Raw genomic sequence first — 22914 nt, forward strand, 5'->3', positions numbered from 1 at the left:
TATGGACCATGGTAAGCCCAGAGCCATAGAGTCATTCCCGTTTCTCAATCTTAAGGACCATGGGAAGCCCAGAGCCATGGAGTCATTCCTGCTTCTCAATCTTAAGGACCAGAGAAAGCCCAGAGCCATGGAGTAATTCCTGCTCCTCAATCTTAAGGACCATGAGAAGCCCAGAGCCATGAAGTCATTCCTGCTCCTCAATCCTATGGACCATGGTAAGCCCAGAGCCATGGAGTCATTCCCGTTTCTCAATCGTAAGGACCATGGGAAGCCCAGAGCCATGGAGTCTTTCCTGCTTCTCAATCTCAAGGACCATGGAAAGCCCAGAGCCATGGAGTCACTCCTGCTCCTCAATCCTATGGACCATGGGAAGCCCAGAGCCATGGAGTCATTCCTGCTTCTCAATATCAAGGACCATGGGAAGCCCAGAGCCATGGAGTCATTCCTGCTTCTCAATCTTAAGGACCATGGGAAGCCCAGAGCCATGAAGTCATTCCTGCTTCTCAATCTCAAGGACTATGGAAAGCCCAGAGCCATGGAGCCACTCCTGCTCCTCAATCCTATGGACCATGGGAAGCCCAGAGCCATGGAGTCATTCCTGCTCCTCAATCCTATGGACCATGGAAAGCCCAGAGCCTTGGAGTCATTCCTGCTCCTCAATCCTACAGGCCCGCCTAGAGGTCAATACAAAGATGGTGAACATTTGCAGGCCCTCAGCAGCCTAAATCGCCTGCAAAACCTACTAGAGGTCAACAATTCTGATGGCCATAATATTTTAGAAGGAACCTGGATTGGGGCAAGGCAGGGGTTTATTTCATTACAGAAAGGGCGGTGGATGGACTGTGGGCAAGTTTAATAACCGGAAAGCAACAGTCGGGGGCGTCTCGATGATGGCAACACTCGAAAATTCAAGGGATGTTGCGGTCTTCCTAGGCTTCAAGTAGAACAAAGTCTTTCGTAACTTAAACAATTTGCTTAAGTGTGCTGTACACCTGGAGACGCAAATCTGCAAAAGTATATATGGCACTGTCCTCCAACTTTTTTCATAGCAGAAGAGTAGTTTAGTGCAGTTCCAGTAACAAGCATGGCAGCTGAATAATGCATTCAAGTATCACTCCGGTTCAGCCGCACCCGGTTTGCATCATCACTCCCCTAGAGGGGCCGAAGGCAGGTTTCCTCGTCGTTCCAAGTAACTGCAAGATGTTCTTGAGTTTTTTAAAACCTCCAATAAGTCTACCAAGAGGCATTTACCCAGGGTTTGGTTCGTAAAGTGCCCGGACGCCGGTTCCTTGTCACGCCTCGCTGCTGCCACTTTGCCACTCTGGGTTGTTGAAGTCTTGATCAGTCAGGTTCACGGTGTATGGCACATCGATGACCCCGCTAGTTTCCATTCGCTGCTGGCCACTGGCTGTGCGCCAGGAGTTCAAAGGGGAAATTGACTTCTTGAATCTCTGAGGGAAGAAAATGTACACTGTAATTAAACCATTATCAAACTAGTGTAAGAGCCCGTGTACAGGGGCCCAAGTGCAGGTTTTCATTAACACAGTAGGACCACAATATAACCAAAGGCAACAGCTCCCTCTAGCGGTGACAAAAAGCAAAGCTATTCAAATTATTGTCTCTTTATATCCTAAGGCAACAACTCCCTCTAGCGGTGACAAAAGGCAAAGCTATGCAAATTATTGTCTCTAAATAACCTAAGGTAACAGCTCCCTCTAGTGGTGACAACAGGCAAAGCTACTGCCTCCGACAAACATACATCAGCACAATAGGAAGTGATAACGTACTAGTACAGATTTTGAGTCAACAACCGCAGTAGAAGAGTAGGATGAAATTGGTATAAATGAGGCTAACGTCAGAGGATAGGAATATATTAAACAGTAAGAGTAGAAAATGGGACATACCAAGATGCTTCTGAAAGCATAAAACGGGAGCAATGTTCTTAAGCTCATGCTTCATGCCGTCTAAGCGCGGGACCGGGGGCAATCAAACCTGTGCTGCTCTGCGTGGTCTTGTTTCCAAGACAAGCGCATTGCCCCTGAGCTATCCTCCCATTAGCAAATGATTTACTCTTTTAGACATGGAACAAAGGGCCTTTGCTGAAGGCGGTGCCAGAGATAAGAAGGATCAATTTCCAGAGGGGTTTAGATTGCGCATGAATATGCTGTGTGGTATCAGTAAGCGTGGCCGAAGCAATCGATGGATAGTTTTCTGGCTATACGCATGGCACCTTGTGGGTAAACCAGAGGTTCTTTAAAGAGCTGTATGAATTACAGTAGCAACTCCCAATCACTGGAGTGTGTTTACCAGCCCGATGTTGAGCCAGTCACTAGGAACGCTGATGAATAAAATAGTGAGTCTTATGGAAACATTATCTGGACAGACCTAACTATAGGCTTCTTCTTCTAGTTATTGGGAAAGGATTCCTGCCAGTTCCTTACAAAAGGAAAAGGAATTCCCCTTTGAGAAAGCAGACCACCCCCCCCCCTGCGCCCCCACACAAAATGGCAGGAAGAAAACAGCTACGCGTGAATTCTTATACGGAAGTCTTGGAACATTCTTGTAAGAGTTCCCATAAAAAAAGCCCTATATGAGTTTTCCCTAATAATTATTATAGGTTTGCTGTAGTAACCCTAGTACCGTCATTTTGAAAGACTTTCAATGATAAATTATCAGGCCTCTCCTAGAAGTCCTAGAGCTGGTGAGCTAGCTCAGAAGCTCCGATCTCTTGACCTGAAGGTCTCCCCCTCACCAGTATCCTCCAAGGTGAACACAAAGAGGACCATTGAATGAGTATATTAAATCTAACAAGTCACAGCACTACGAAATAATGTGAGAAAAAAGTGATTGGTAGTGGTATAAAAACTAGAAACAGTGATTGGTCAGAATCAGGACTCGGACAACGGGGCATCTTCTAAGAGTTTTATTTTCTCTCAAACGCAAACCTAATCTTTCCCTAAATCCACAGCTCAGGCCCTATTCGATAGCATACAGTCATGAAGGGCATTGGTCAAGATGCCTCAAATTAAGGAAAGTTCTACCTTGAATCCTGCTCTAACCTAATCCCTGTCCCTACTCACAATGACTTTACGGAACTACCCACGGAAAGGGGTGGCTGCTGGTTTCTGACCCAAATCCTATCCTTTGTCATAGGCTCTAGCTTATTTTTGGAGTTCAAGTGATACAGTTTTTGTGGCCTACAATGTTATACAGGTCCTCCAAGCCAGGCCTCTTGTGTCCTACCCCACTCTCAGTTTCTTTGTTGTTCTCCCCTTGGGCAGGGTTTTCCTCTTTCTTGCACCGACTCTCGGGCCTTCCCCCTTATTCCCCACACTCTGGGTGTCTCTGTTGTGTCCACTCTGGGATTTCTTATTCCATCCCAATCTGGGGTTTCCACCCTTCTCCCTCCCCAAGTGGGAGCTCTTTCCGTCTCTCTTCTTACCCCTCCTTCATGGATTCTTCCAGGCGCTCCGCACTCTGCGGCCTTCCTCCGAGCCGGGAGTTTTTTCAGTCCCTCCCCACTCTGGGGCTCTTCTCACTGCTGCCCCTGGGTCTGCTCTTTGCTCTTTCTCCTTGTCTCGGGAGAATAGCTCAAGGGAAACATGCTCGCCTTGGAAGTAAGATGACAGAGCAACACAGGTTCGATCCCCTGTCTGTGCGTAGAAACCTCTGGGTATTAAGCGCGGTATAAATAACCTATTATATCATATAGCCTATCACACTCTGGATTTTCTCCTTTCTTCCCACTCTCGGGTTTGTTCTTTTCCACACCCCACTCTGGGGCGTTCCTTCTCACTCCTGCTTCAGTGGTGTTCTTTCTTCAGTCTTCCCATTGGCGGCTTTCTTCCATCTCTCCCCTCTTTAGGGCATTCCTTTTTCTCACTACTCACCCCCCCCCCAAAACCCACCCACCCGCCTCTGGGGTTTCTTCTTTCTCTCCACCCTTTGGGACTTTTTCATCTTAGTCTCCTCTCGTATCTTTCAGTCCCTCCCCGCTCCGTGGCTCTTGCTGCTCCTCCTCTCTCCTCTGCCCCTTCCCCCTCCAGTGGAGCTGCAGCATACCTGATCACTATAGGTGGGGATGCGTGGGGTGGGGGGGCGTTGGGTTGGTTCAACTCTCCTCTCTTCCCAGAGTCGCTCACGCAACTCGCCAACTGGGTTCCGTGTCAGCCTTTGTAGGATATCATCTCCAGCTCACTCAGTTGGGGGGTTGGATAAGCGGTTGCTCTGCTGTCTTTGGTTTGTCTTGCTGAGGTGCTTTGTCTCCGGTCTCACCACTTCCCTGAGCTGCTCCTTTTCATTCTCTGGCTGCGTTTTGCTCCACTTTCCCAGAGCACTTTGCGGAGCTGCATGCCGTCATTGACCTTCTTGCTCTCTCGCCGACCACCACTTCTGTGGTCTCCTCGACAGAGTTAAATTATGTGGGACCTCTGCCCTCTCTCTCCCGATTGGTTCTTCCCTGGACGCTCCTCCATGGGGCTGGGACACTTGTCTCTCAGATGTTTTCCATGGAGACGTGGCAAAGGTAGGGTTAGAAGCCGAGTCAGCCATGATTAAAGGGTGTATGGGGTTGCTGCCCCCCCGCCCGCACCCCTGAGTCCCAAAGAGGGAGGCTCCCCCTTGGGTAGAGGCAACAATCTCCATGGATTTCTCCCAAAGGGTATTTTACAGCTTCCCTGTTGGTTCTTTTGGTCTTTTTAAATACCTCCCTACCATTGAAGAAAGAAGTTTCCTTATTAAAACAGTTTGAGTCTTTACATGGAGCAACATTAGGGAATCCCCTTTTAACAACATACACCAGCAGGGGGTAAAGAAGGCAGTTTGAGGTAGGCAGAATAGAGTTAAGAGCCACGTGGCTTGCTATCAAAGCTGGTTAAAAATCCAAATTAGTTATATATTCACTCCAATGAGTAGGTGGCCTCCATCCAGTTGGTGGTGGGCATGGTATGTTCTGTGAATAGGACATCTATTGTGCTCATCATTCCAACAGTAGTCCTACTGCGCTGAGGCATTTCTGGGTATGGGCGAACTGTGCCCCTGCCCGGGGTAAACAATATTGTGGTCTGGTGGAGGGGGCACATAACCAATTTCCACTAAAGCCACCATCAGCGGTCAAGAGTCATTGGTTGATCTCCAAGTCTCTGAATGAAACTCATACTAGGTACGGTCTTCTCGGTGGTCAATTCTCAAACCAGATGATACTTTTGCATTCTTTAAATTAAAAAGGTCTTTTATAAAACATTCATAGGAATTTCAGTGTATGGGTTCTTCAATTGTCGAATCCTCCCAGGAAAAGTGTTGTCTTTGGCATTATGCAAGAGGTCCAAAACAGTCGATGAATAGGCATTAAGCAATATCCTTTTTGGCAAACTAATAGGAACGGCTTTCTGCCCCCAGTTGTGCACTGGTGGGAATGTCAAGGAGTCCCAGAGATCTCCACCACTACTTAAACTGTCCACCATTACCCATGTTTGCCAAAGCCTTGATGAAGCGCTGGAGAACGTGCGAAACACTCGTCGGTAAAATGTCATTATCTGATTGAAACATTTTGTTTCGAAAGGAAACATCTGATGGCCCGGTAAATGCGGGGAGGGAGGGGTCATGTGTTCAGGGTTGCCACTATCTTCCTGCTCCTTTGCATGCAGACATTTACATAGTGGTTCTTTTTGATCTGGTTTGGTTTGGTTTTGGAGGGATTCAAAAATGCAGAGTCAGGGAATTTAAGGTGGTTTACTTATGGCATTTGAGATTGCGCATTTCCAGGCAATCCGAGATGTTTCGCTGGGGTTTGCAGACCAGAGAGGAAAAGGAGATTTGAGGAAAAGTTTGAGCACTTTGATAAGGGTCTTTAGTTACAGGACAGTTGGGTATAAGCGATGTCCAATAATGACAAACTGCATCTCCCGCCTGCTTTGGTTTCCTTCTGTGCAAAAGAAATTGGGCTCACAGCTCAATACGATAAATGACCATATTAAACATTACATTATACAATAACGGACATCTAGAGTTCTAGGGAACAAAGCCAAGCTTTTGCTGCAAAAAGCAGAAATATATTAACCTTTTAACTGCCATGGGCTCCCCCCCCCCCCAGTGCCAAGGCCTTTTTTGGTGATTTTGGTATTTCTCCATTCAATGCCTTCTAACGTTTTCTGTTTCGTTAACCCCTTAAGTGCCAAGGACGAGGTATCTCGTCCTTGGCAACAGGGAGGTAATCCAAGGACGAGATACAAATCGGTGCATAAAGAAATAGAAGCTTGCAGCTGAACCACCCTCCTAGCCACTTTCATGAATCGGAGAATGCTAGAGCCGATGGACCTCAGGCTTCCGGGGCCTGCTAGCAGTGGCCACCGGAATCCCCCCCACCCCCATTATTGCCTCACTACTCCCAATTTTTGCAAAGAATGCAGTGAGCAATTCTGCTGATCCAGATCCGTCAAAAGGTATTCCTCGGTCTTACGGATGGAGCACTGGCTGTGTTAGGGTAGGACTACAACAGCATGGCCGCAACATTACTTCTGAATGTGGCCTGCCTGTTGAGGCAGCAGGACCTGGGCGAAACATGTGCTGGCTGCGGGGTGAGTCATGTGCTGGGCCCCTGGCTGTGGGGGATGGAGCGGTGCTACGGCAAGACATTTTTTAATCAGAGCGCTGCTTACCCTCATTTTTAGTTCATTTATTTTTTATGAAGTGTGCATTTGTGAGGTGCTTAAATTCTGTTTTAAAGCGCCCACGGGGCGGGAACAAAGGAATGAAAATCAATTAAAACAATGAAAGATGGAAGCGGTCCTACTAAGCCTTGTGAGCATTCAGAACTTGCAAGTGCAGAGAGAAGAGTTAAGCCTTGGCACATCAGGAAACTACGCAGCTCAGTGAATGCAGTCTTACAAATCTCCAGCCAGTGAGGCGTAACCCACCCCCCCCCCCCAAAAAAAAAAAAAAACCTATCAGCTGGTTTTCAGGGTTTAAAATTCCCCAACATTCTTGAATTTCATGATAGACAGTGAACATCATGACAGTGTTCGGAAGCAGAGAATTAAAGGTTTGTGTGACATGCCATTGCATTGGTAATGCAGTGGTGTCTTTAGAAATATCCCTTTTGTGCCGACGTTTTTGTGTGCAAAAAAAAAAAAAAAAGAAAAAAAAAAAGAGAAATGAAAATTAAATAAGAAGAAGGAAGTGGGGTTTTTTTCCCCCAGTAGGGCAAAAAAAAAAGGGTGCGCCTACAAACAGATTACTGATACTTTCACAGTCAAAATAATGACATGGGGCCAGGTTTTTATTGATTTACCAGTATATATGTCACATTCAGATGCCAGTGGGATCAATGAACGGGGCCTTGGCTGGTCCCATATAAAAGCTGCGGTCGCCTAAGATCCAGAATCTTTTTGATCGAGGACTTTCGAGACGAAAGGAGAATGTGGGATCCGGACTCTAGACCAACCGGGGTGTGACCTTGGTAATACCACGCCACGTGCATGCATGGTGTGCTTACACAATCCTGATGCACTTTCCAATGGGTCACACTGGTGTTGGTTCCAAATGGCGCGAGACTGCCCAATACGAAGCCGCTATTGGTCCACCATCCTAAAGATGGACAAGCAAAGGTATTCTAATTGGCAAAAAGGGACCATTACAATAAAATGGGGTTGGTGGTTTTGTTTCGAAGTTCGAAATTGGGAGGTTAGCATGGGAAACAGGGGGGATGGGGTAAGAAGAGAAAAGGGGGGCGGGGGGTGGGATGGGAATTGTGGACTCAGGGATGGGCATCTCATCAATACACTATAGAAAAACACTCAAAAGGACTTTGAAGAAGGTCAACTTCCAGAAGTCGATTAATGGAGCTTTTACATTTTAAAAATCAAAATTTGAATGAGGAGCTCAGACTCCAAACTGAAAGTGGCCCTTTGGGGCTATGCTCAATGAGACCTGTGCCACGCACAGAGGGTTGAAAGGGGTGACTTAAAACTCCCAGTTCCCAGAAGACACAGATAGGTGGCACACCGACAGCCTTGTCATCTGACAGACGCCATCTTTAAGGCCCGTAGTGAGGCGTTCACCTCTTTCGCGCAAACCCTGGGTCTGTTCGGCACCGTTCCAAAGCTCAAGAGGGGATGCTCTACTTACGTCCACCAGGGTCCCGCTCTCTTTGAAGATGGCCACCCCGGCCCAGATGGGGATCTGGATGCAGCAAAGGGCCCCCATGCAGATGCCCAAGGCCTTCCCCCAGCGCGGGTACTCGTAGGTGCCGTAGTGCAGCGGCGTGTTGTACATCTCCATGAAGATATAAAAAAGAATGAACTGCAAAAGAGAGATTTTGGCATACGTTTAATTCACCCAGTTGTCCTATTTCTAGATGCTCCGTACGAGCCGCGTTCTTATTCCATAGTATACGGTGCACGGTCTCTCATGGGAGACGCGCGCTGAGCAAAGCATTGCACGGTCTAGTCATTTCAACACGCAGTAACTTAGTTCAGTGCAAGGGGAACACCTGGGAACTGGCATGACCTGAAGGGAAAAGGTGGACATCCGTTTATTGTAGGTTCCAATATCTTCTTGGCTTACCATACCCCTCCCAAGCCGCAGAATGAGAGACACCCATCTACCTACGAGAACCACATATGGATTTGATGTGGGTTTTGATTTTACCTGGGAGAGACCTGCTCCCGCACACTCCTATTTGATAACAGTTTTTCCAGAGTGTAGCGTTTGTCCGCAGAGTCACTGCAGCAGCATCTGCTAACACATTCCAGCCGGGGGAAGAGCGCTCCAGGCCAAGGCTGCATAACCATGGTAAGGGATGAGAACACCTGTTATAGACCTCTCCCCCAGGGCTGCAATATAGCTAAAACATGAAAACAGGGTAGAAGCAGGCAGGGCCAGACTGGCCTAGGCCCATGGCCTAACCAAAAAAAAAACGCAAAATGCTGGTGTGGGCCAGTTTTTTGGCCAAAGTGGGCCAGTTTATTTGGCCAATGTGGGCCAGTTTGATGAGTTACTTCACTATGCAGCTAATCGTTTTGACCAGTGTTGCTGAATAAATAGTCTTTAAATGCACAATTTCCATCACATTTTATGAAAAAAACTCCCCCTTGTGTACTATTCAAAGTGTCACAAAAGGAATTAATAGCCATTTGCAACTGTGGGCCACGTTTACAATGGTGCCCGAGACAATTGTATGGCCCAGTCCGACCCTGATATGTATACATGAATAGTTGGAGAAGGTGCTGGGAACCTTGCAGTGAGCTTCTTGCTTCCTGGTGGAATGTTGGCTAAGGGTAAAACTGATCAACCAGGCAACTTGATGGGTGAAAATATCAATCTTTGTAAGGCCCTCTGCTGACCCATTATTCACAATAGCCATGCCAACATTCCAATGTTCCCATATACATTATATTGTCACCTTTATGGCAGGTTTCATGTCAATTAGCACATTCCAAACACGTGGTTTGAGCAGTACGCCAGGCTTATCTGAAGTAGAGTTCTTGGCCAGCAAATCGGGAATTCTGCATTCATCACATGCCCTCCATTAGCCACGGCTTCAAGGTATATGAAATGAAGCAGCTCCCAGCTTTCTTAGGTTGACTTGAAAGGTTTACTACATGCTTCTTAGGTATCTTTACAGGCAGTCAATCAAGTTACTTTTAAGTTACATAAAGGACATTAAACACTGGCAGCCCATCACCCAGACAGAGGGCTAACCAACTGACCAGGCTAGAACCTTCACCCACACATTCCAACACTCAGACATCAACACTCCACATGACATCACAACATTCCTTCTTGCTCAGGCAAGCCACCAGTATGTGCCATAAAATATTTCACATAAATGAACAGCAACGCATGCAGCTGGCAAATAGATAACTCCATATTTATTATATTGTTCATTTATAACACGCTTAATACCAGCGAGTAATTTCTAAGCGCGGGAATCAGGATTCGAACCTATGTTGCGCTGCATTGTCTTGCTTACAAGACAAACACGTTGCCCCTGCGCTATCCTTCCTCCCCAAAGGATCGAAGCGTTGTGTAAAGCCTGGGTGCAGCAGGCTTTTCTGCAAAGCAAGAAATGACCGAGGCAATACATGAGGAACTACAGATTGGCACTCACCAGCAGCAGGAGTGGTGTACAGAACACCCAGCAGGCCTTGAAGAAGAAGAGAAGCTTGGTGCACCATGGAGGGCACTGGCAGATCATGTCGATGATGTCTTGGCAGAACTGGTTCACTCCTGAGATGGTAACAAAAACAGATCAAAGTGGGGTAATCTTGCAATTCTTGGAAATGATTGCATAGTACAGTCTCAGCCTGTCATTCACCACCCTGACTGCCGCCATCTTAAATCATTCACCACACCTGCTTTCTCTATAGGACATCTTTCACAAGGCTTACAGCCACCTACCATACCAGCAGCCAATTTCCACGTCAGTCACTGCAATTACAAACTATGGTCCTTGCCGCTACTCTCTGGAACGACCTCTACCCCCCCACCCCACCGTCGAGATGAACCATCCTACAACAGTTTCAGAACAAAACTCAAGGCACACTTCTTTAACTGACACTCCCCCACTTCCACCTCTGAATGTACTGCATGTTCCTTTCTCGGTTTCTTTATTGCAACCAACGCCTAGATGCCCACGGGCTTGGTGCGCTCATATGATATGATATTTTATTTGTATTGCGCTCGTACACAAGTGTTTCAGAGCGCGACTAGGCAAGGGAGGGGAACAGAAGAGAACACAACACAACAACGATCTTACTAGGCCCAGTGACATTGAGAACGCGCAAGTGCATGGGAAAGGGAAAAAGGGAAAAAGTGCATGGAAGGGGGAGAGTGGAAGGTGCGGAGCAGAGGAGAGCAGAATAAATAATAAATAGAACATTGAGGCAATAAACAGTGGTAGTGCAGCCGGCAAGTGGCAAGTGCTGTGTTTAAGGCAGCAGACTGGGTAGTCTGATAAGTGCAGAAAAAGAAGAAAAAAATAAAAAATGGGGGAGGGTATCTGTATGGGTACAGATACAGTCCCGAGTGCAAGGGGTGGCCGGGAGACAGTGCAGGAGGGTGGCAGGGTGAGCAGGTACCTGGGCCCAGGTGATAGAGGGTGGCCAGGTGCACAGTGCCAAGAGAGAGCAGATCAGCAGGGTAGAGGAGGAGTGAAGGCAGAAGCAAAGAGGAAGGTCTTGAGGTGCTTCCGGAACCGGAGATGGTTCTCCTCAAGTTTTAGAGTGGCAGGGAGGCTGTTCCAGAGGGAGGCTCCAGCCGAAGATGGAGATCTAACCCCAGCATGTTTCTTTGAAAAATGATATACACGTATAATAAATACAGATAAATACATTTACCAGACCACGTCATAACAAGCCCCATATCAAACCAGACATTACCATAAGAAACCACATAACGTAGCACTTAGTACCAGTAAAGTATTCGCCAAACTAGTTCGTACCATAACAAGCCAATTACAGGACCACACAGCACCCATAACAAACGATAACCTATCAGTTCTTCGCACAACAGACCATTGGCCAGGCAGGACTATACAAAGGCCACTTACTGCAGTGGCCAGTGCCGAATAAACCTTAACAAGCTACATATAATGCATACCCAGCAAGTCCCCTCAAGTCCCGCTTTGCCGCGGGAGTCTGTGCTGTTTGCTACCTGTCCTGCCTGCCTCTCAAGTTGGATTCTTATCGGATTGAAAACATTACTACAGCTACCAGAAGGCTTTGCTCTTTTTTTCTTTTTCTTTTAATTAAGGACGTTCCCGCGCGCACGCACCCAGCAAGTCCCCTCAAGTCCCGCTTTGCCGCGGGAGTCTGTGCTGTTTGCTACCTGTCCTGCCTGCCTCTCAAGTTGGATTCTTATCGGATTGAAAACATTACTACAGCTACCAGAAGGTGAACGCTATATACTGGGTAGTCAACAACTACCATCAATAACACTTAAACCCAATTTTATCTGCAAACTTAACTAAAGCAGCCTTTCTTTTTCTTTTAGGCTTTGCTCTTTTTTTTTTTTTTTTTAATTAGGGGCGGTCCTATATAAGGACGTTCCCGCGCGCACCTGTGCGCGCGCACCCAGCAAGTCCCCTCAAGTCCCGCTTTGCCGCGGCAAAGCGGTGAACTTAGTGTTTCATTTTTTCCTTACCCTTTTTTTTTTTTCTCTAATTTAGTAGGTAACACTACTACCGTTGAGTATGAAACGTAGAATAAAATCTCTAACAACCGGCATGCCGCCGGTAACCGAGCTGCACAAGTCCAATGGTTCTAGTTGTTCCCAGATTTGCCACTCTGCACTGATAAAAAAACCTCGACTTAGTTCTACACCAAGGATATGTGCTACAGGCGCAATCAAGAGTCGATCTGAGACGCTGTTAGGAATGGACATCCGCTCCTTTTGTAGAGCCTCCAGTCGCATGGAAAACAGCTCACGACCTACTGGAAATGCCGTAGAAACATCTTTACATCATCCAGTAACGGCTTCCTTGGGTCCAAAAGATACTACGCATGGATTGGAGCCGGAATCTTGTACTTCTGCAAAATGATTAACTGGCCAAAATGATCCTCTAGCTACTGCGATAGAGGTCAGAACTGGTGAGGTCTTAAAAACTGTTACAACGCCTGGCCCATCTGTTACTTTTGCGAAAGAAAATGTTTCCCTTACCGATAGTGTCATTCTAACTAATGTCTTAACTGGTGTTGCAGTTCCTCCCCTGATGTACGTGACATCTCTGTATTCACTGTAAGTGACACATCGGTTGCTAACTCATTGTTGAAGCCAGCTGTTCAGGATATACCTGTTATTGACTTAGATATTATTGCCTCTGTTGAGTCACCTCAAATATCTTTGGTTAATTTGTCTAAATCTCCTGTGCTTTTCACAAACGTTAGTGCTGCAAATTCAGTTGCAAATTTGTCCTTTATAGCTCCGACTCCTAGAAAAATAGTTGGAAAAACCCCTGCTACTTCTGGTGGTCTTGATTCCCAGACTGTCAGTACTAGCATAGCACTTACATCCATGAACAACGCCATATTAGCTCTTGCTAAACTGTTCGAAGTATTAGTCGTAAAGGCTGAAACACATTCAAACCAGTTTGACCTGCTACTTGACAATCAATTTGTACTTTTTAACAAACTTGAGAGCCTGGGCCAGCCGGAAGCTGCTCCAAATGGTAAGAAGTCTGTATCTTAACAGACTTCTTACTTGGCTGAAACCATGGTTCAAGCCTATCAACCTATACCATTCATACCTGATCCTATAGTTGACATTATGGAAAATGCAGTCGCGACAAAAACTGATTTGCAGAAGAGACCCACATATTCCCTTTTTGGGATCAAATCTTCTGTGCCCGATCTGCAGAATCCCCAGAATTCACTGCCTAAAAAGACTCGACTGATAAATCAGTCAAAAAAACCGAAAAACATCAAATCTGTACCACCTCATACATCCCAAATTAAAGCCTTTATTAATAAGCTCTCAGCTCCAGTATCCTCTTCAGCCTTGGCATCTAAAGCCATCACAAGAAAATACTCAACAACTGCAAGCAAAAAAAGCTAAGTTACACCCAGCCCCCACTGTTCCCTCTTTGGCACACAGCCCTTTAAGTGAATTGATTACCGTGGCCGAGCAGATGTCACAAAAAACCCACACTAAACCAATGTTGGGCAATCGTATTTGCGAAGGGGCTAGTGTACCTAACTCATCCGCAAATAGTTTTATGGGTAATGCTTTTGTGGCACAGAAACCAGAGCATGGGGAAATGGGGAGAGAGATACGAAGAGCAGTGGATGAATACTTATCCTCTAAATCAGACCCTAAACATGTAACTTTTGCGCCCTCTGCCTCGGCCACTTTGTCTGAGCCAACGCCTGTGGTAGCCCCAATTCTGAAAAAACCTAGTCTCCCTGTCATTGCGGATGCAGCAACTTTTGGCTCTCCTATGCCAATATGTCCGGGTGGACCTGGCAAGGCTAAAATAGATTCACTTGGTGATATGGAACGAATTTTACAATCCACTTTCACTAAGTTTCTGGAAGCCTCTTTTGCCCCGCAAACAGTCTTACAGCCTAAAATAGGGATTAATACCTCTACAAACCCTAATGAGTTACTGTTACCAGCTAAACAAAAGCTAACAACTATACGCTCTAAGCGTCCGGCAATTCATTCTCTGACCCTTAGTTGCCAGCCATTGCCGGCTAAACAGTATAATCTAAATCGGGCCTCTGTTCTCTCGATATTTCGTGAGATCCCAGAGCTCGACGACATCAGTACCATAGATATAGAACTTGTGGAGTTCCCAGATTCATCTAATCAGTCCCTTGTAAATCTATGGATTAATTCAAGGGTGGTTCTTAATACCATCTGGGCCGCGAAGTCACAAATTGCCCGATCTTGGCTTCACTGTGCTCCCCACCCCAGATGTTTTAGAGAGACCTTCTATGCGTGCAGATGCCCCTCAAAACAAACTTCCCATCAACCCACAAGCTAACCCCGGAAAATCCTGCATTTGTCAATATCAAAGCAAGCAACCTTAGCATTCTTCTATTCTTACATCAGAGCTATGCTTTGTTAGCTGGAATTCCAGAGGGAATCGGCATTTACTGAACAATCATTCCCTCCATTTGCTGAAGTATGATGTTATACTGCTTCAAGAATCATGGTTGGTTACACCACCGTCTTGGAATAATTATGATGTATGTTTATTACCTGCCGTGAAGCAGCAAATGGGTCGTCCAACCTCTGGCCTGTTAACGGCTGTTAAACAGTCGTCTGGCTTAAAAATCTCTCCGTGGTTTTGTCCAAATGATTTTATACAAATGTCTAGAATTGTATGTGAAAGCTACACATGTGCCGTAATTAACATCTACTGGAACCCCCTGAACATCTCTGATGATTCCTTTGTGGAAGCAATATCTAACGCTCTTGATATAATTACAGTGGATGGAGCTGTAGATATGATCTATTTAGCGGGGGATTTGAATTTACACTGTTTGGGCCCCTTTTTTAAATCCGAACAAAAACGCCTGGATAAATGGCTACTATTCATTAAATCACGGAATCTCTATATGTTGAATGGTGCCTATTCACAGGACATACCACCTAGAGCTACATGGCATCGTGCATGTAGTCATGGGATTATTGACTTTACCTATTTTAACATGTATATGTCAAATATGGTTACATCTTTTCAAATAATAGAATCAGAGATGAGTGATCATAATATCCTGGGTACTACCCTCCGCTCGAACATGTTTGTCCCCAAAGTACACCCTTCCTTTCTTAAGGGAACGTATGAGATAAATCCTGCCAGAAACCGATTAAAGTGGTCTGAACATTCTTTGAATGCCTTTAAGACACGTTACCATAGTGAACTAAACCATAATGATGTAGAACAATCGCCCTCAGACATGGTTTTTTATGATCTTATGCAGCTCTTCCAACCAAGCTCTACCACTCATAAACATAAACAAATACCGCATTTGCATATCCCCAATCATGAAATAAGATCCAAAAAAATCCATGGTTCGAGCGGAAAAAAGGCAGGCCTTAAAATTACCGCCAGATCTCCGTGGGGCTGCTCTGCTACGTATACAAACCAGCTACAGCAATTGGGCTAGGGGAATAAAAGCTAAACTTTACCAAACAGATGGGAGAAATATGCTAGTATCTCTAGCATCCAAAAACTCTGCCCAGTCGTGGTACATTATAAACCAATCCACAGCAGGCCATCAGGTTGCCTGCCAAACAAATGATGTAACAGAGGATGAGTGGGTATGCTATTACTCAAACCTATTTGCAAACCCACACCCTCATTCCTTTGCTCTTGAGCTAAAGTCTGATCATTCGTTTTACTTACACTTCGATAAAGAAGACATCTTGTATTACATCAATCATGCAAGCAACTCGCGAGCACCTGGCCCCGATGGCCTATCAAATGCACATCTTAAGCAATTCCCTAACATATGGGCAGATATACTATTTCTCATGTTTGAATCAATAAACACTTCACAAAAAATTCCGACATCATGGAGATAATCAATCGTTATTCCAATATATAAGAAGGGTGATCGCGCCAATCCGGCTAGCTATAGACCCATTTCATTATTGGATGTCTCGGGAAAGATCTTTACTCGTCTCATACTGCGAGAACTTAATGATCGGACAAAGAAGAACTTCAAACGGGACCCGCATCAATCTGGCTTTGTTAGCGGACTGGGGACGATCCCCAACATTATTACCATTAATATGTTGAAGTCTCAATATGCATCCAGAAAACAAACTTTATATTTTGCGTTTATTGATTTCAGTTCCGCTTTTGATTCCATAAACCGAAATCTTCTTTTTAAAAAACTAAAAGATTTTGGCTGCCCTTCCTCGCGTTTGGCTCTAATTATCCAATTACATACAGATACTACCATGAGAGTTCGGCTCACAATGCAAGGACTCCTGTCCGCCCCTTTTCCTACTTGTATTGGTTTAAAGCAAGGATGTACATTGGCGGCTTCATTGTTCAATCTCTTTATCCTTGATTTAGGCCTGTCATTTTGCGGAATTACAGTGGACGCTCCAGAGTTGGGGGGTCATCGTATCCCTTGGATACTTCATGCAGACGATTTGGTCTTGATTTCCCAGACTCCCATAGGTCTGCAAAATCTTTTAGCTGCATTAGCAATCTACGTGGAGGAAAATGATCTAACAGTAAACCTAACCAAATCCCAGATTATGGTTTGTAAACCCGCTACTAGGTGTAAATCTTATAAGGGATTTTGGTCCTTCCAACAACAAACTATGGATATTGTCTCGGAGTATAAGTATCTCGGTGTTTCCATTCAAAACACGGTTAGCGATGGGAAACTGTTATATATGTTAGACTCGAAATTGCTAAGCTTGATATCGCAAGCGAAAATCCTACTTTATAAGTTTGGGAAATTTACGCTGAAACATATCCTGATGTATTATGAACAAAAGGTTGTTCCCATCTTACTCTATGGCGTTGAAGCCAAACTGTATTCCAAGGATAGCATATGGAATAGACTTGAGGCTACTTTTTGGAAAAAGGTCTTGCGTCTTCCGAACTGCACACCGCTCCCAATACTACGGTTTGAATTGGGTTTGAACTCTCTCTATAGTAAAGTTAAATGGAGAATGTGCGCCTTTTTCCGTAAAAGCCTTCTCGGCTTGACCAATAATAATATCCTGGGTACGGTTGCTCTTCACCTAATAGGGTCTACAGCTGTTTTTCCGCTAAAATGGAGAAATATTGTTTTGGACACTTTAGTTGGAGCAAATATCTCTTTACAAGTTCTGATTGATCACCCCGCACGAGCAAAAAGAAAGTTTTTCTATTGGGATTGGATCACAAACTATGATCTTTGTGTAAAATATAGAGATTTTGATGCTAGTCTCTTTGGTACTAAATGTCTAGGCCAAGCGGAAGGTTATCTCATGAAATGTCCATCTGCAAATATACGCAATAAATTCCTGCGGACAAGGTTAAATTTATGGCCGACGAGAGAAATCTTGGCTAGACGTAAACTTATTCAAGCGGACCTCAGCTTCTGCCGATTTTGTGAGAAACAAAATGTAAGGGAAACCCTCCAACACATAATTGTGTCTTGTCCAAACCTAATAGCCATTCGTGATAAACATTGTAATAAGTTATTGAGTTTGTATATGGAGAAGAATGACAATGAGATATGGAGTATTCCATTTAAGAATGTTAGATTTTCAGTAATGAAGGCCATTGTCCACTTTTTAGAGGCAGTTTTACCTGACGAAATAGTGGTTTAATTAGTCTACCTTAGAGTATCCTATTTATATACTCGTGAATGATCATTATAATTATCACTATTAATATGGCTCTCATTATATATAGATTTAATCGGACTACTTTATTGAACTTAAATCTTAATTTATAGGCCGACTCTCTAACTCTGTCTCTTTTGTTTACTCTTCTCCATTATGTCGGTTGTTGATATTGTATGTAATTCTATATGATTTTCATCAATTTTAAATTGTAATGATATTCTTTTATAATTGTTATTGATTTTGAAAAGTTGATGTCTTCAGCTATATCAAAATAATAATTAAAAAAAAAAATGCATACCAAAACAAGCCACTTAGCTAATTATACCATTGACAACTGTTCCCTTACCAAACCACACAATAGCATAGCGCACCATTTACTGAACCAAACTATTTCTTGTGACACCATCTAACAGATAAAACAGGGATGGTGGCACATCTTTACTGCTGCACTGGTCCAGTCAAGAGGCAATTCAGCATACTTGGCAATGTGTAAATCAGTAATGCATACTAGCCCACATCACGGGAACGCATCAGGATCTACGCGATTACTGCCGGCATGAAATACCGTATCCGAAAATGTCAAATAAAAAAAAATAATAATACAAACCGACTCCACTCTATCCCTGCAGCGTCAGTTCCCTCCCACTAACATGGGTCGGAGCTGGCACCGTAGGGTCCTGTCTTTTATTTTGTTTTATTTTATTGTCCCCCACTTTGAATATCATGGAAGCGGGGACACCCCTGCGACCCCCCCGAAGCCTATAATGCTGAGCGAGGGGAGAATTGGACGCCCCTGCTCCCCTTGTTCGACATTATGGGCTTCCGTTTTTTTCCTTTTACCATGCCGGATGTGCAGTAAATGCACATTCAGCATTTTTTATTCCACCTTTTTGGCTGAAACGAAAGCATCATTGCCACTCATCTGTATGACAGCAAAACAATCATACCAAACATGTGAAGGCAAATGCTTAGAATCATGGGGTGATGTGTACATCATTCATAACTCGGGGTAAGTTCTCGTTTTATTTTGGGAGCATGAGCTGTAGAGATGTGTCATCACTTGGTATGCTCCCCACCTGAATTGGAAACTTACCCAGAGTTCTTTCCCCTACTTTGCAAACAGAATATATCTCAGACTCTGGCGCTTCAAGGCCAATCACCATGGCAGTGGCTTCTGCTAAATAGATGATATGATATGGCATTTATAACGCGTCTATACACAAGTGATTCAAGATCTCAGACACTGGCATGCCAGACCAATCACCATGGCAGGGCCTTCTGCTAGAATATATCTCAGACACTGGCATGTCAGACCAATCACCATGGCAGGGGCTTCTGCTAGAATATATCTCAGATACTGGCATGTCAGGCCAATCACCATGGCAGGGCCTTCTGCTAGAATATATCTCAGACACTGGCATGTCAGGCCAATCACCATGGCAGGGGCTTCTGCTAGAATATATCTCAGATACTGGCATGTCAGGCCAATCACCATGGCAGGGCCTTCTGCTAGAATATATCTCAGACACTGGCATGTCAGGCCAATCACCATGGCAGGGGCTTCTGCTAGAATATATCTCAGACACTGGCATGTCAGACCAATCACCATGGCAGGGGCTTCTGCTAGAATATATCTCAGATACTGGCATGTCAGGCCAATCACCATGGCAGGGGCTTCTGCTAGAATATATCTCAGACACTGGCATGTCAGACCAATCACCATGGCAGGGGCTTCTGCTAATATATCTCAGACACTGGCATGTCAGACCAATCACCATGGCAGGGGCTTCTGCTAGAATATATCTCAGACACTGGCATGTCAGACCAATCACCATGGCAGGGGCTTCTGCTAGAATATATCTCAGACACTGGCATGTCAGACCAATCACCATGGCAGGGGCTTCTGCTAGAATATATCTCAGACACTGGCATGTCAGGCCAATCACCATGGCAGGGGCTTCTGCTAGAATATATCTCAGAGACTGGCATGTCAAGGCAATCACAATGGCAGGGTCTTCTGCTAGAATATATCTCAGACACTGGCATGCCAGACCGGGGCTTCTGCTAGAATGTCAGACCAATCACCATGGCAGGGGCTTCTGCTAAAATGGATGATATGATATGCCATTTATAACGTGCCTATACACACGTGATTCAAGATCTCAGACACTGGCATGCCAGACCAATCACCATGGCAGGTACTTCTGCTAGAATATATCTCAGACACTGGCATGCCAGACCAATCACCATGGCAGGGCCTTCTGCTAGAATATATCTCAGACACTGGCATGTCAGACCAATCACCATGGCAGGGGCTTCTGCTAGAATAAATCTCACACATTGGCATGTCAGGCCAATCACCATGCCAGGGGCCTTCTGATAGAATTAATCTCAGACACTGGCATGTCAGGCCAATCACCATGGCAGGGGCTTCTGCTAGAATATATCTCAGATACTGGCATGTCAAGGCAATCACCATGGCAGGGGCTTCTGCTAGAATATATCTCAGACACTGGCACGTCAAGGCAATCACCATGGCAGGGGCCTCTGCTAGAATAGATCTCAGACACTGGCATGTCAGGCCAATCACCATGGCAGGGCCTTCTGCTAGAATATATCTGAGACACTGGCATGTCAGGCCAATCACCATGGCAGGGGCTTCTGCTAGAATAGATCTCAGACACTGGCATGTCAGGCCAATCACCATGGCAGGGGCTTCTGCTAGAATATATCTGAGACACTGGCATGTCAGGCCAATCACCATGGCAGGGGCTTCTGCTAGAATAGATCTCAGACACTGGCATGTCCGACCCAATCACCATGGCAGGGGCTTCTGCTGAGGCCATGCATTGCACCAGTCATACACCCATGTATGTTTAATGTGCAAAGCAAAATGTCTAAATGTGTGCAAGTTGGGCTAGGCCACAATGCACATTTAGAAGATTCTTGTTCCAACTCCCACAATCCACTCCGACATTGGATCACTTGTGCATAAAATCCATATAGGGGCAGAGCAGCCAAGTAGATTCCCCTGAACAGTCATTCAAAAGCCACAAGCACTTCCTTCAGCCCGCTGTACACATCTTTGCGGGGGAAAGGTACCTTTCCACCCATTGTAAGCAGGTGTTAATAGATGGCGTAGAGATGTGAACATGGTTTGGAACACGAAGAACCCAAAGATACGGTAGAAGGAAGCTGCTTCACTTCAACTTGTTCTTCGAACCAGGCTGAAGAGTGTCTATGGTAATTGGTTCTTTATAACGCGCTTAATACCCAGAGGTTTCTAAGCGCGGACCCAGGGAATCGAACATGTGTTGCTCCGCCTCATCTTGCTTCCATGACAAGTGCGTTGCCCATAGCTAACCTCCCTTCACAATCAGTTAGCTTTTTTGTGGGGTGTGTTGAGACTTTCGGCTGTCAGTTTTGTTAAAGCCAACGCTCCCGCCCTAGTAAAGCTTCCCTGATGAAAGGAACCAGCCTTGGCTTTGTGGTCCAAATAGAAGGTGAAGAGCCAAACATCAGTGCCGTTCTCTAGGAGTGATTCTGGATCCGTTGTGACGGCATTCATACAATCCAAGACCATTGATGAAAGTGCTTCCATATTGGCAATCTTTAAACATTTGATGAATCAAAATGGACAGAAGGTTTTAAAAAGAGAAAGACATCATAGAAGAGGATTCAGGAACAAAAGAATCTGATGGAGGTACTAAACAATCCTTTAGAAATATCAAAGATTAAATCCAGGCATGGACTTGAGATTAAACACTTCAAAAGAATTGAGCCAGGATTGGCCAACGTGTGTGATGAAACTTGATCCATTTAAGCGAAACACATGAACGATTATGAAGTGTTGGTCCACAGGGACCCATTCAAATGAACCACCAGCAAATATTCAAGACACAACCATTGTTCAAATGGAAAAGGAACAGAACTTCGCATGATACAATCATTAGAGCGTTGGATAGGATGGCTGCAAGACTACATGGGATGACAGCACAAGACCAAACTACAAGTACCTTGCATATGAAGACTTTTCAGTGCCTCAACTGTAGCCTGTGTTATTAAAAGGAGTGTGACTACGCATCAATGAAAAGAAGAGATTCCATTGCAGCATTTTGCAACATACCTGTAGAATGTCAGAGTGTATATGAACAAAAGTCCACCCCGACAAATCTATGTTGGCGATTGACGAGAATGGTTAAAATGGTTGCGAAAAGGAATGACATCAGTATGAAAAATTCTAAATCAGTGATCACAAGACATTTCATCTTGGCAAGTCATGGGACCACGTACTTGGAATTCCAAGTGATTGACATGATTCCTCTTTGTCATTATTGTAAAGAATCTTACTGGATTGATAGACATTCAACCCTGTTTCCAGGAGGGATGAATGAACTTTTAAGCTCTAGTTGTTTTAATTGAACTTAACTCGGGCACTCCAAGTATTTCTTCCAAACCCAAGGGGAAATGAGTAATAACATGAATTTGTGTGTACTCCAGGATTCCTTGGCTATATTGAGGAGAGCTATCCAGGTGGAAGAAAAATATGGGTTTGTGTTGGAGCTACACAATGAATGAATAGTAAATTTGTAATTTACTAAAAATGTTGTGACCTCACAACCAATAGTAGTAAAAATATGTGGATCATGGAAAGAGTACCAGGAATACACGGATGATCGCAATTAAAATTGAGAGGGTTATCATTCAGAAAAAGGAGCGTGGGACAGGGATTGATTTAAGACTATATATTGGGATATGCACTTTTGAACGTTACATCATCAGCACTGTAAGGAAGGCATGGTATCAAACAGTGAAGACCGACAAGTGATCACAGTTCAAGGATGTTTATTGAAGTTCAATGTTTTGATTGAATGCCTATTTCAACCCAAGTCGAAAGATGGGAGCAAACTACGGCCATCAAATAATAACGCAATCCTAGTGGAGTCTGTCAAAATAAAATGGCCTATACTAATAAACCTATTGCCAATCCTTATTTCTAAATACAAATGATGTGGGAAAACGATGTATGCAAAAGAAAAGTGTTCAAGAAACAATATGTCAGGATAGATAAGCATTTGGCGTTAATTCCCCATGTTTTCAGCACGGGACAAG

General features: G+C 44.8%; 1 protein-coding gene across 1 annotated transcript in view; it reads right to left on the minus strand.

Moving 5' to 3' along the window:
- Positions 1 to 791: 791 nt before the first annotated feature.
- Positions 792 to 22914, minus strand: part of LOC138528581 (sodium-dependent proline transporter-like) — a 285454-nt gene continuing 263331 nt past the window's right edge. Inside the window, exons 13-15 of the mRNA XM_069640352.1 lie at positions 10109 to 10227; positions 8125 to 8298; positions 792 to 1451 (exon numbers count right to left, since the gene is read on the minus strand). Of these exons, the coding sequence (XP_069496453.1) occupies positions 1293 to 1451; positions 8125 to 8298; positions 10109 to 10227 (452 nt within the window). The 3' untranslated portion in view covers positions 792 to 1292. The remainder of the gene's footprint in view (positions 1452 to 8124; positions 8299 to 10108; positions 10228 to 22914) is intronic.

The sequence above is a fragment of the Ambystoma mexicanum genome, chromosome 7q, assembly GCF_040938575.1.
Source record: "Ambystoma mexicanum isolate Mex_15411 chromosome 7q, UKY_AmexF1_1, whole genome shotgun sequence".
NCBI lineage: Eukaryota > Metazoa > Chordata > Amphibia > Caudata > Ambystomatidae > Ambystoma > Ambystoma mexicanum.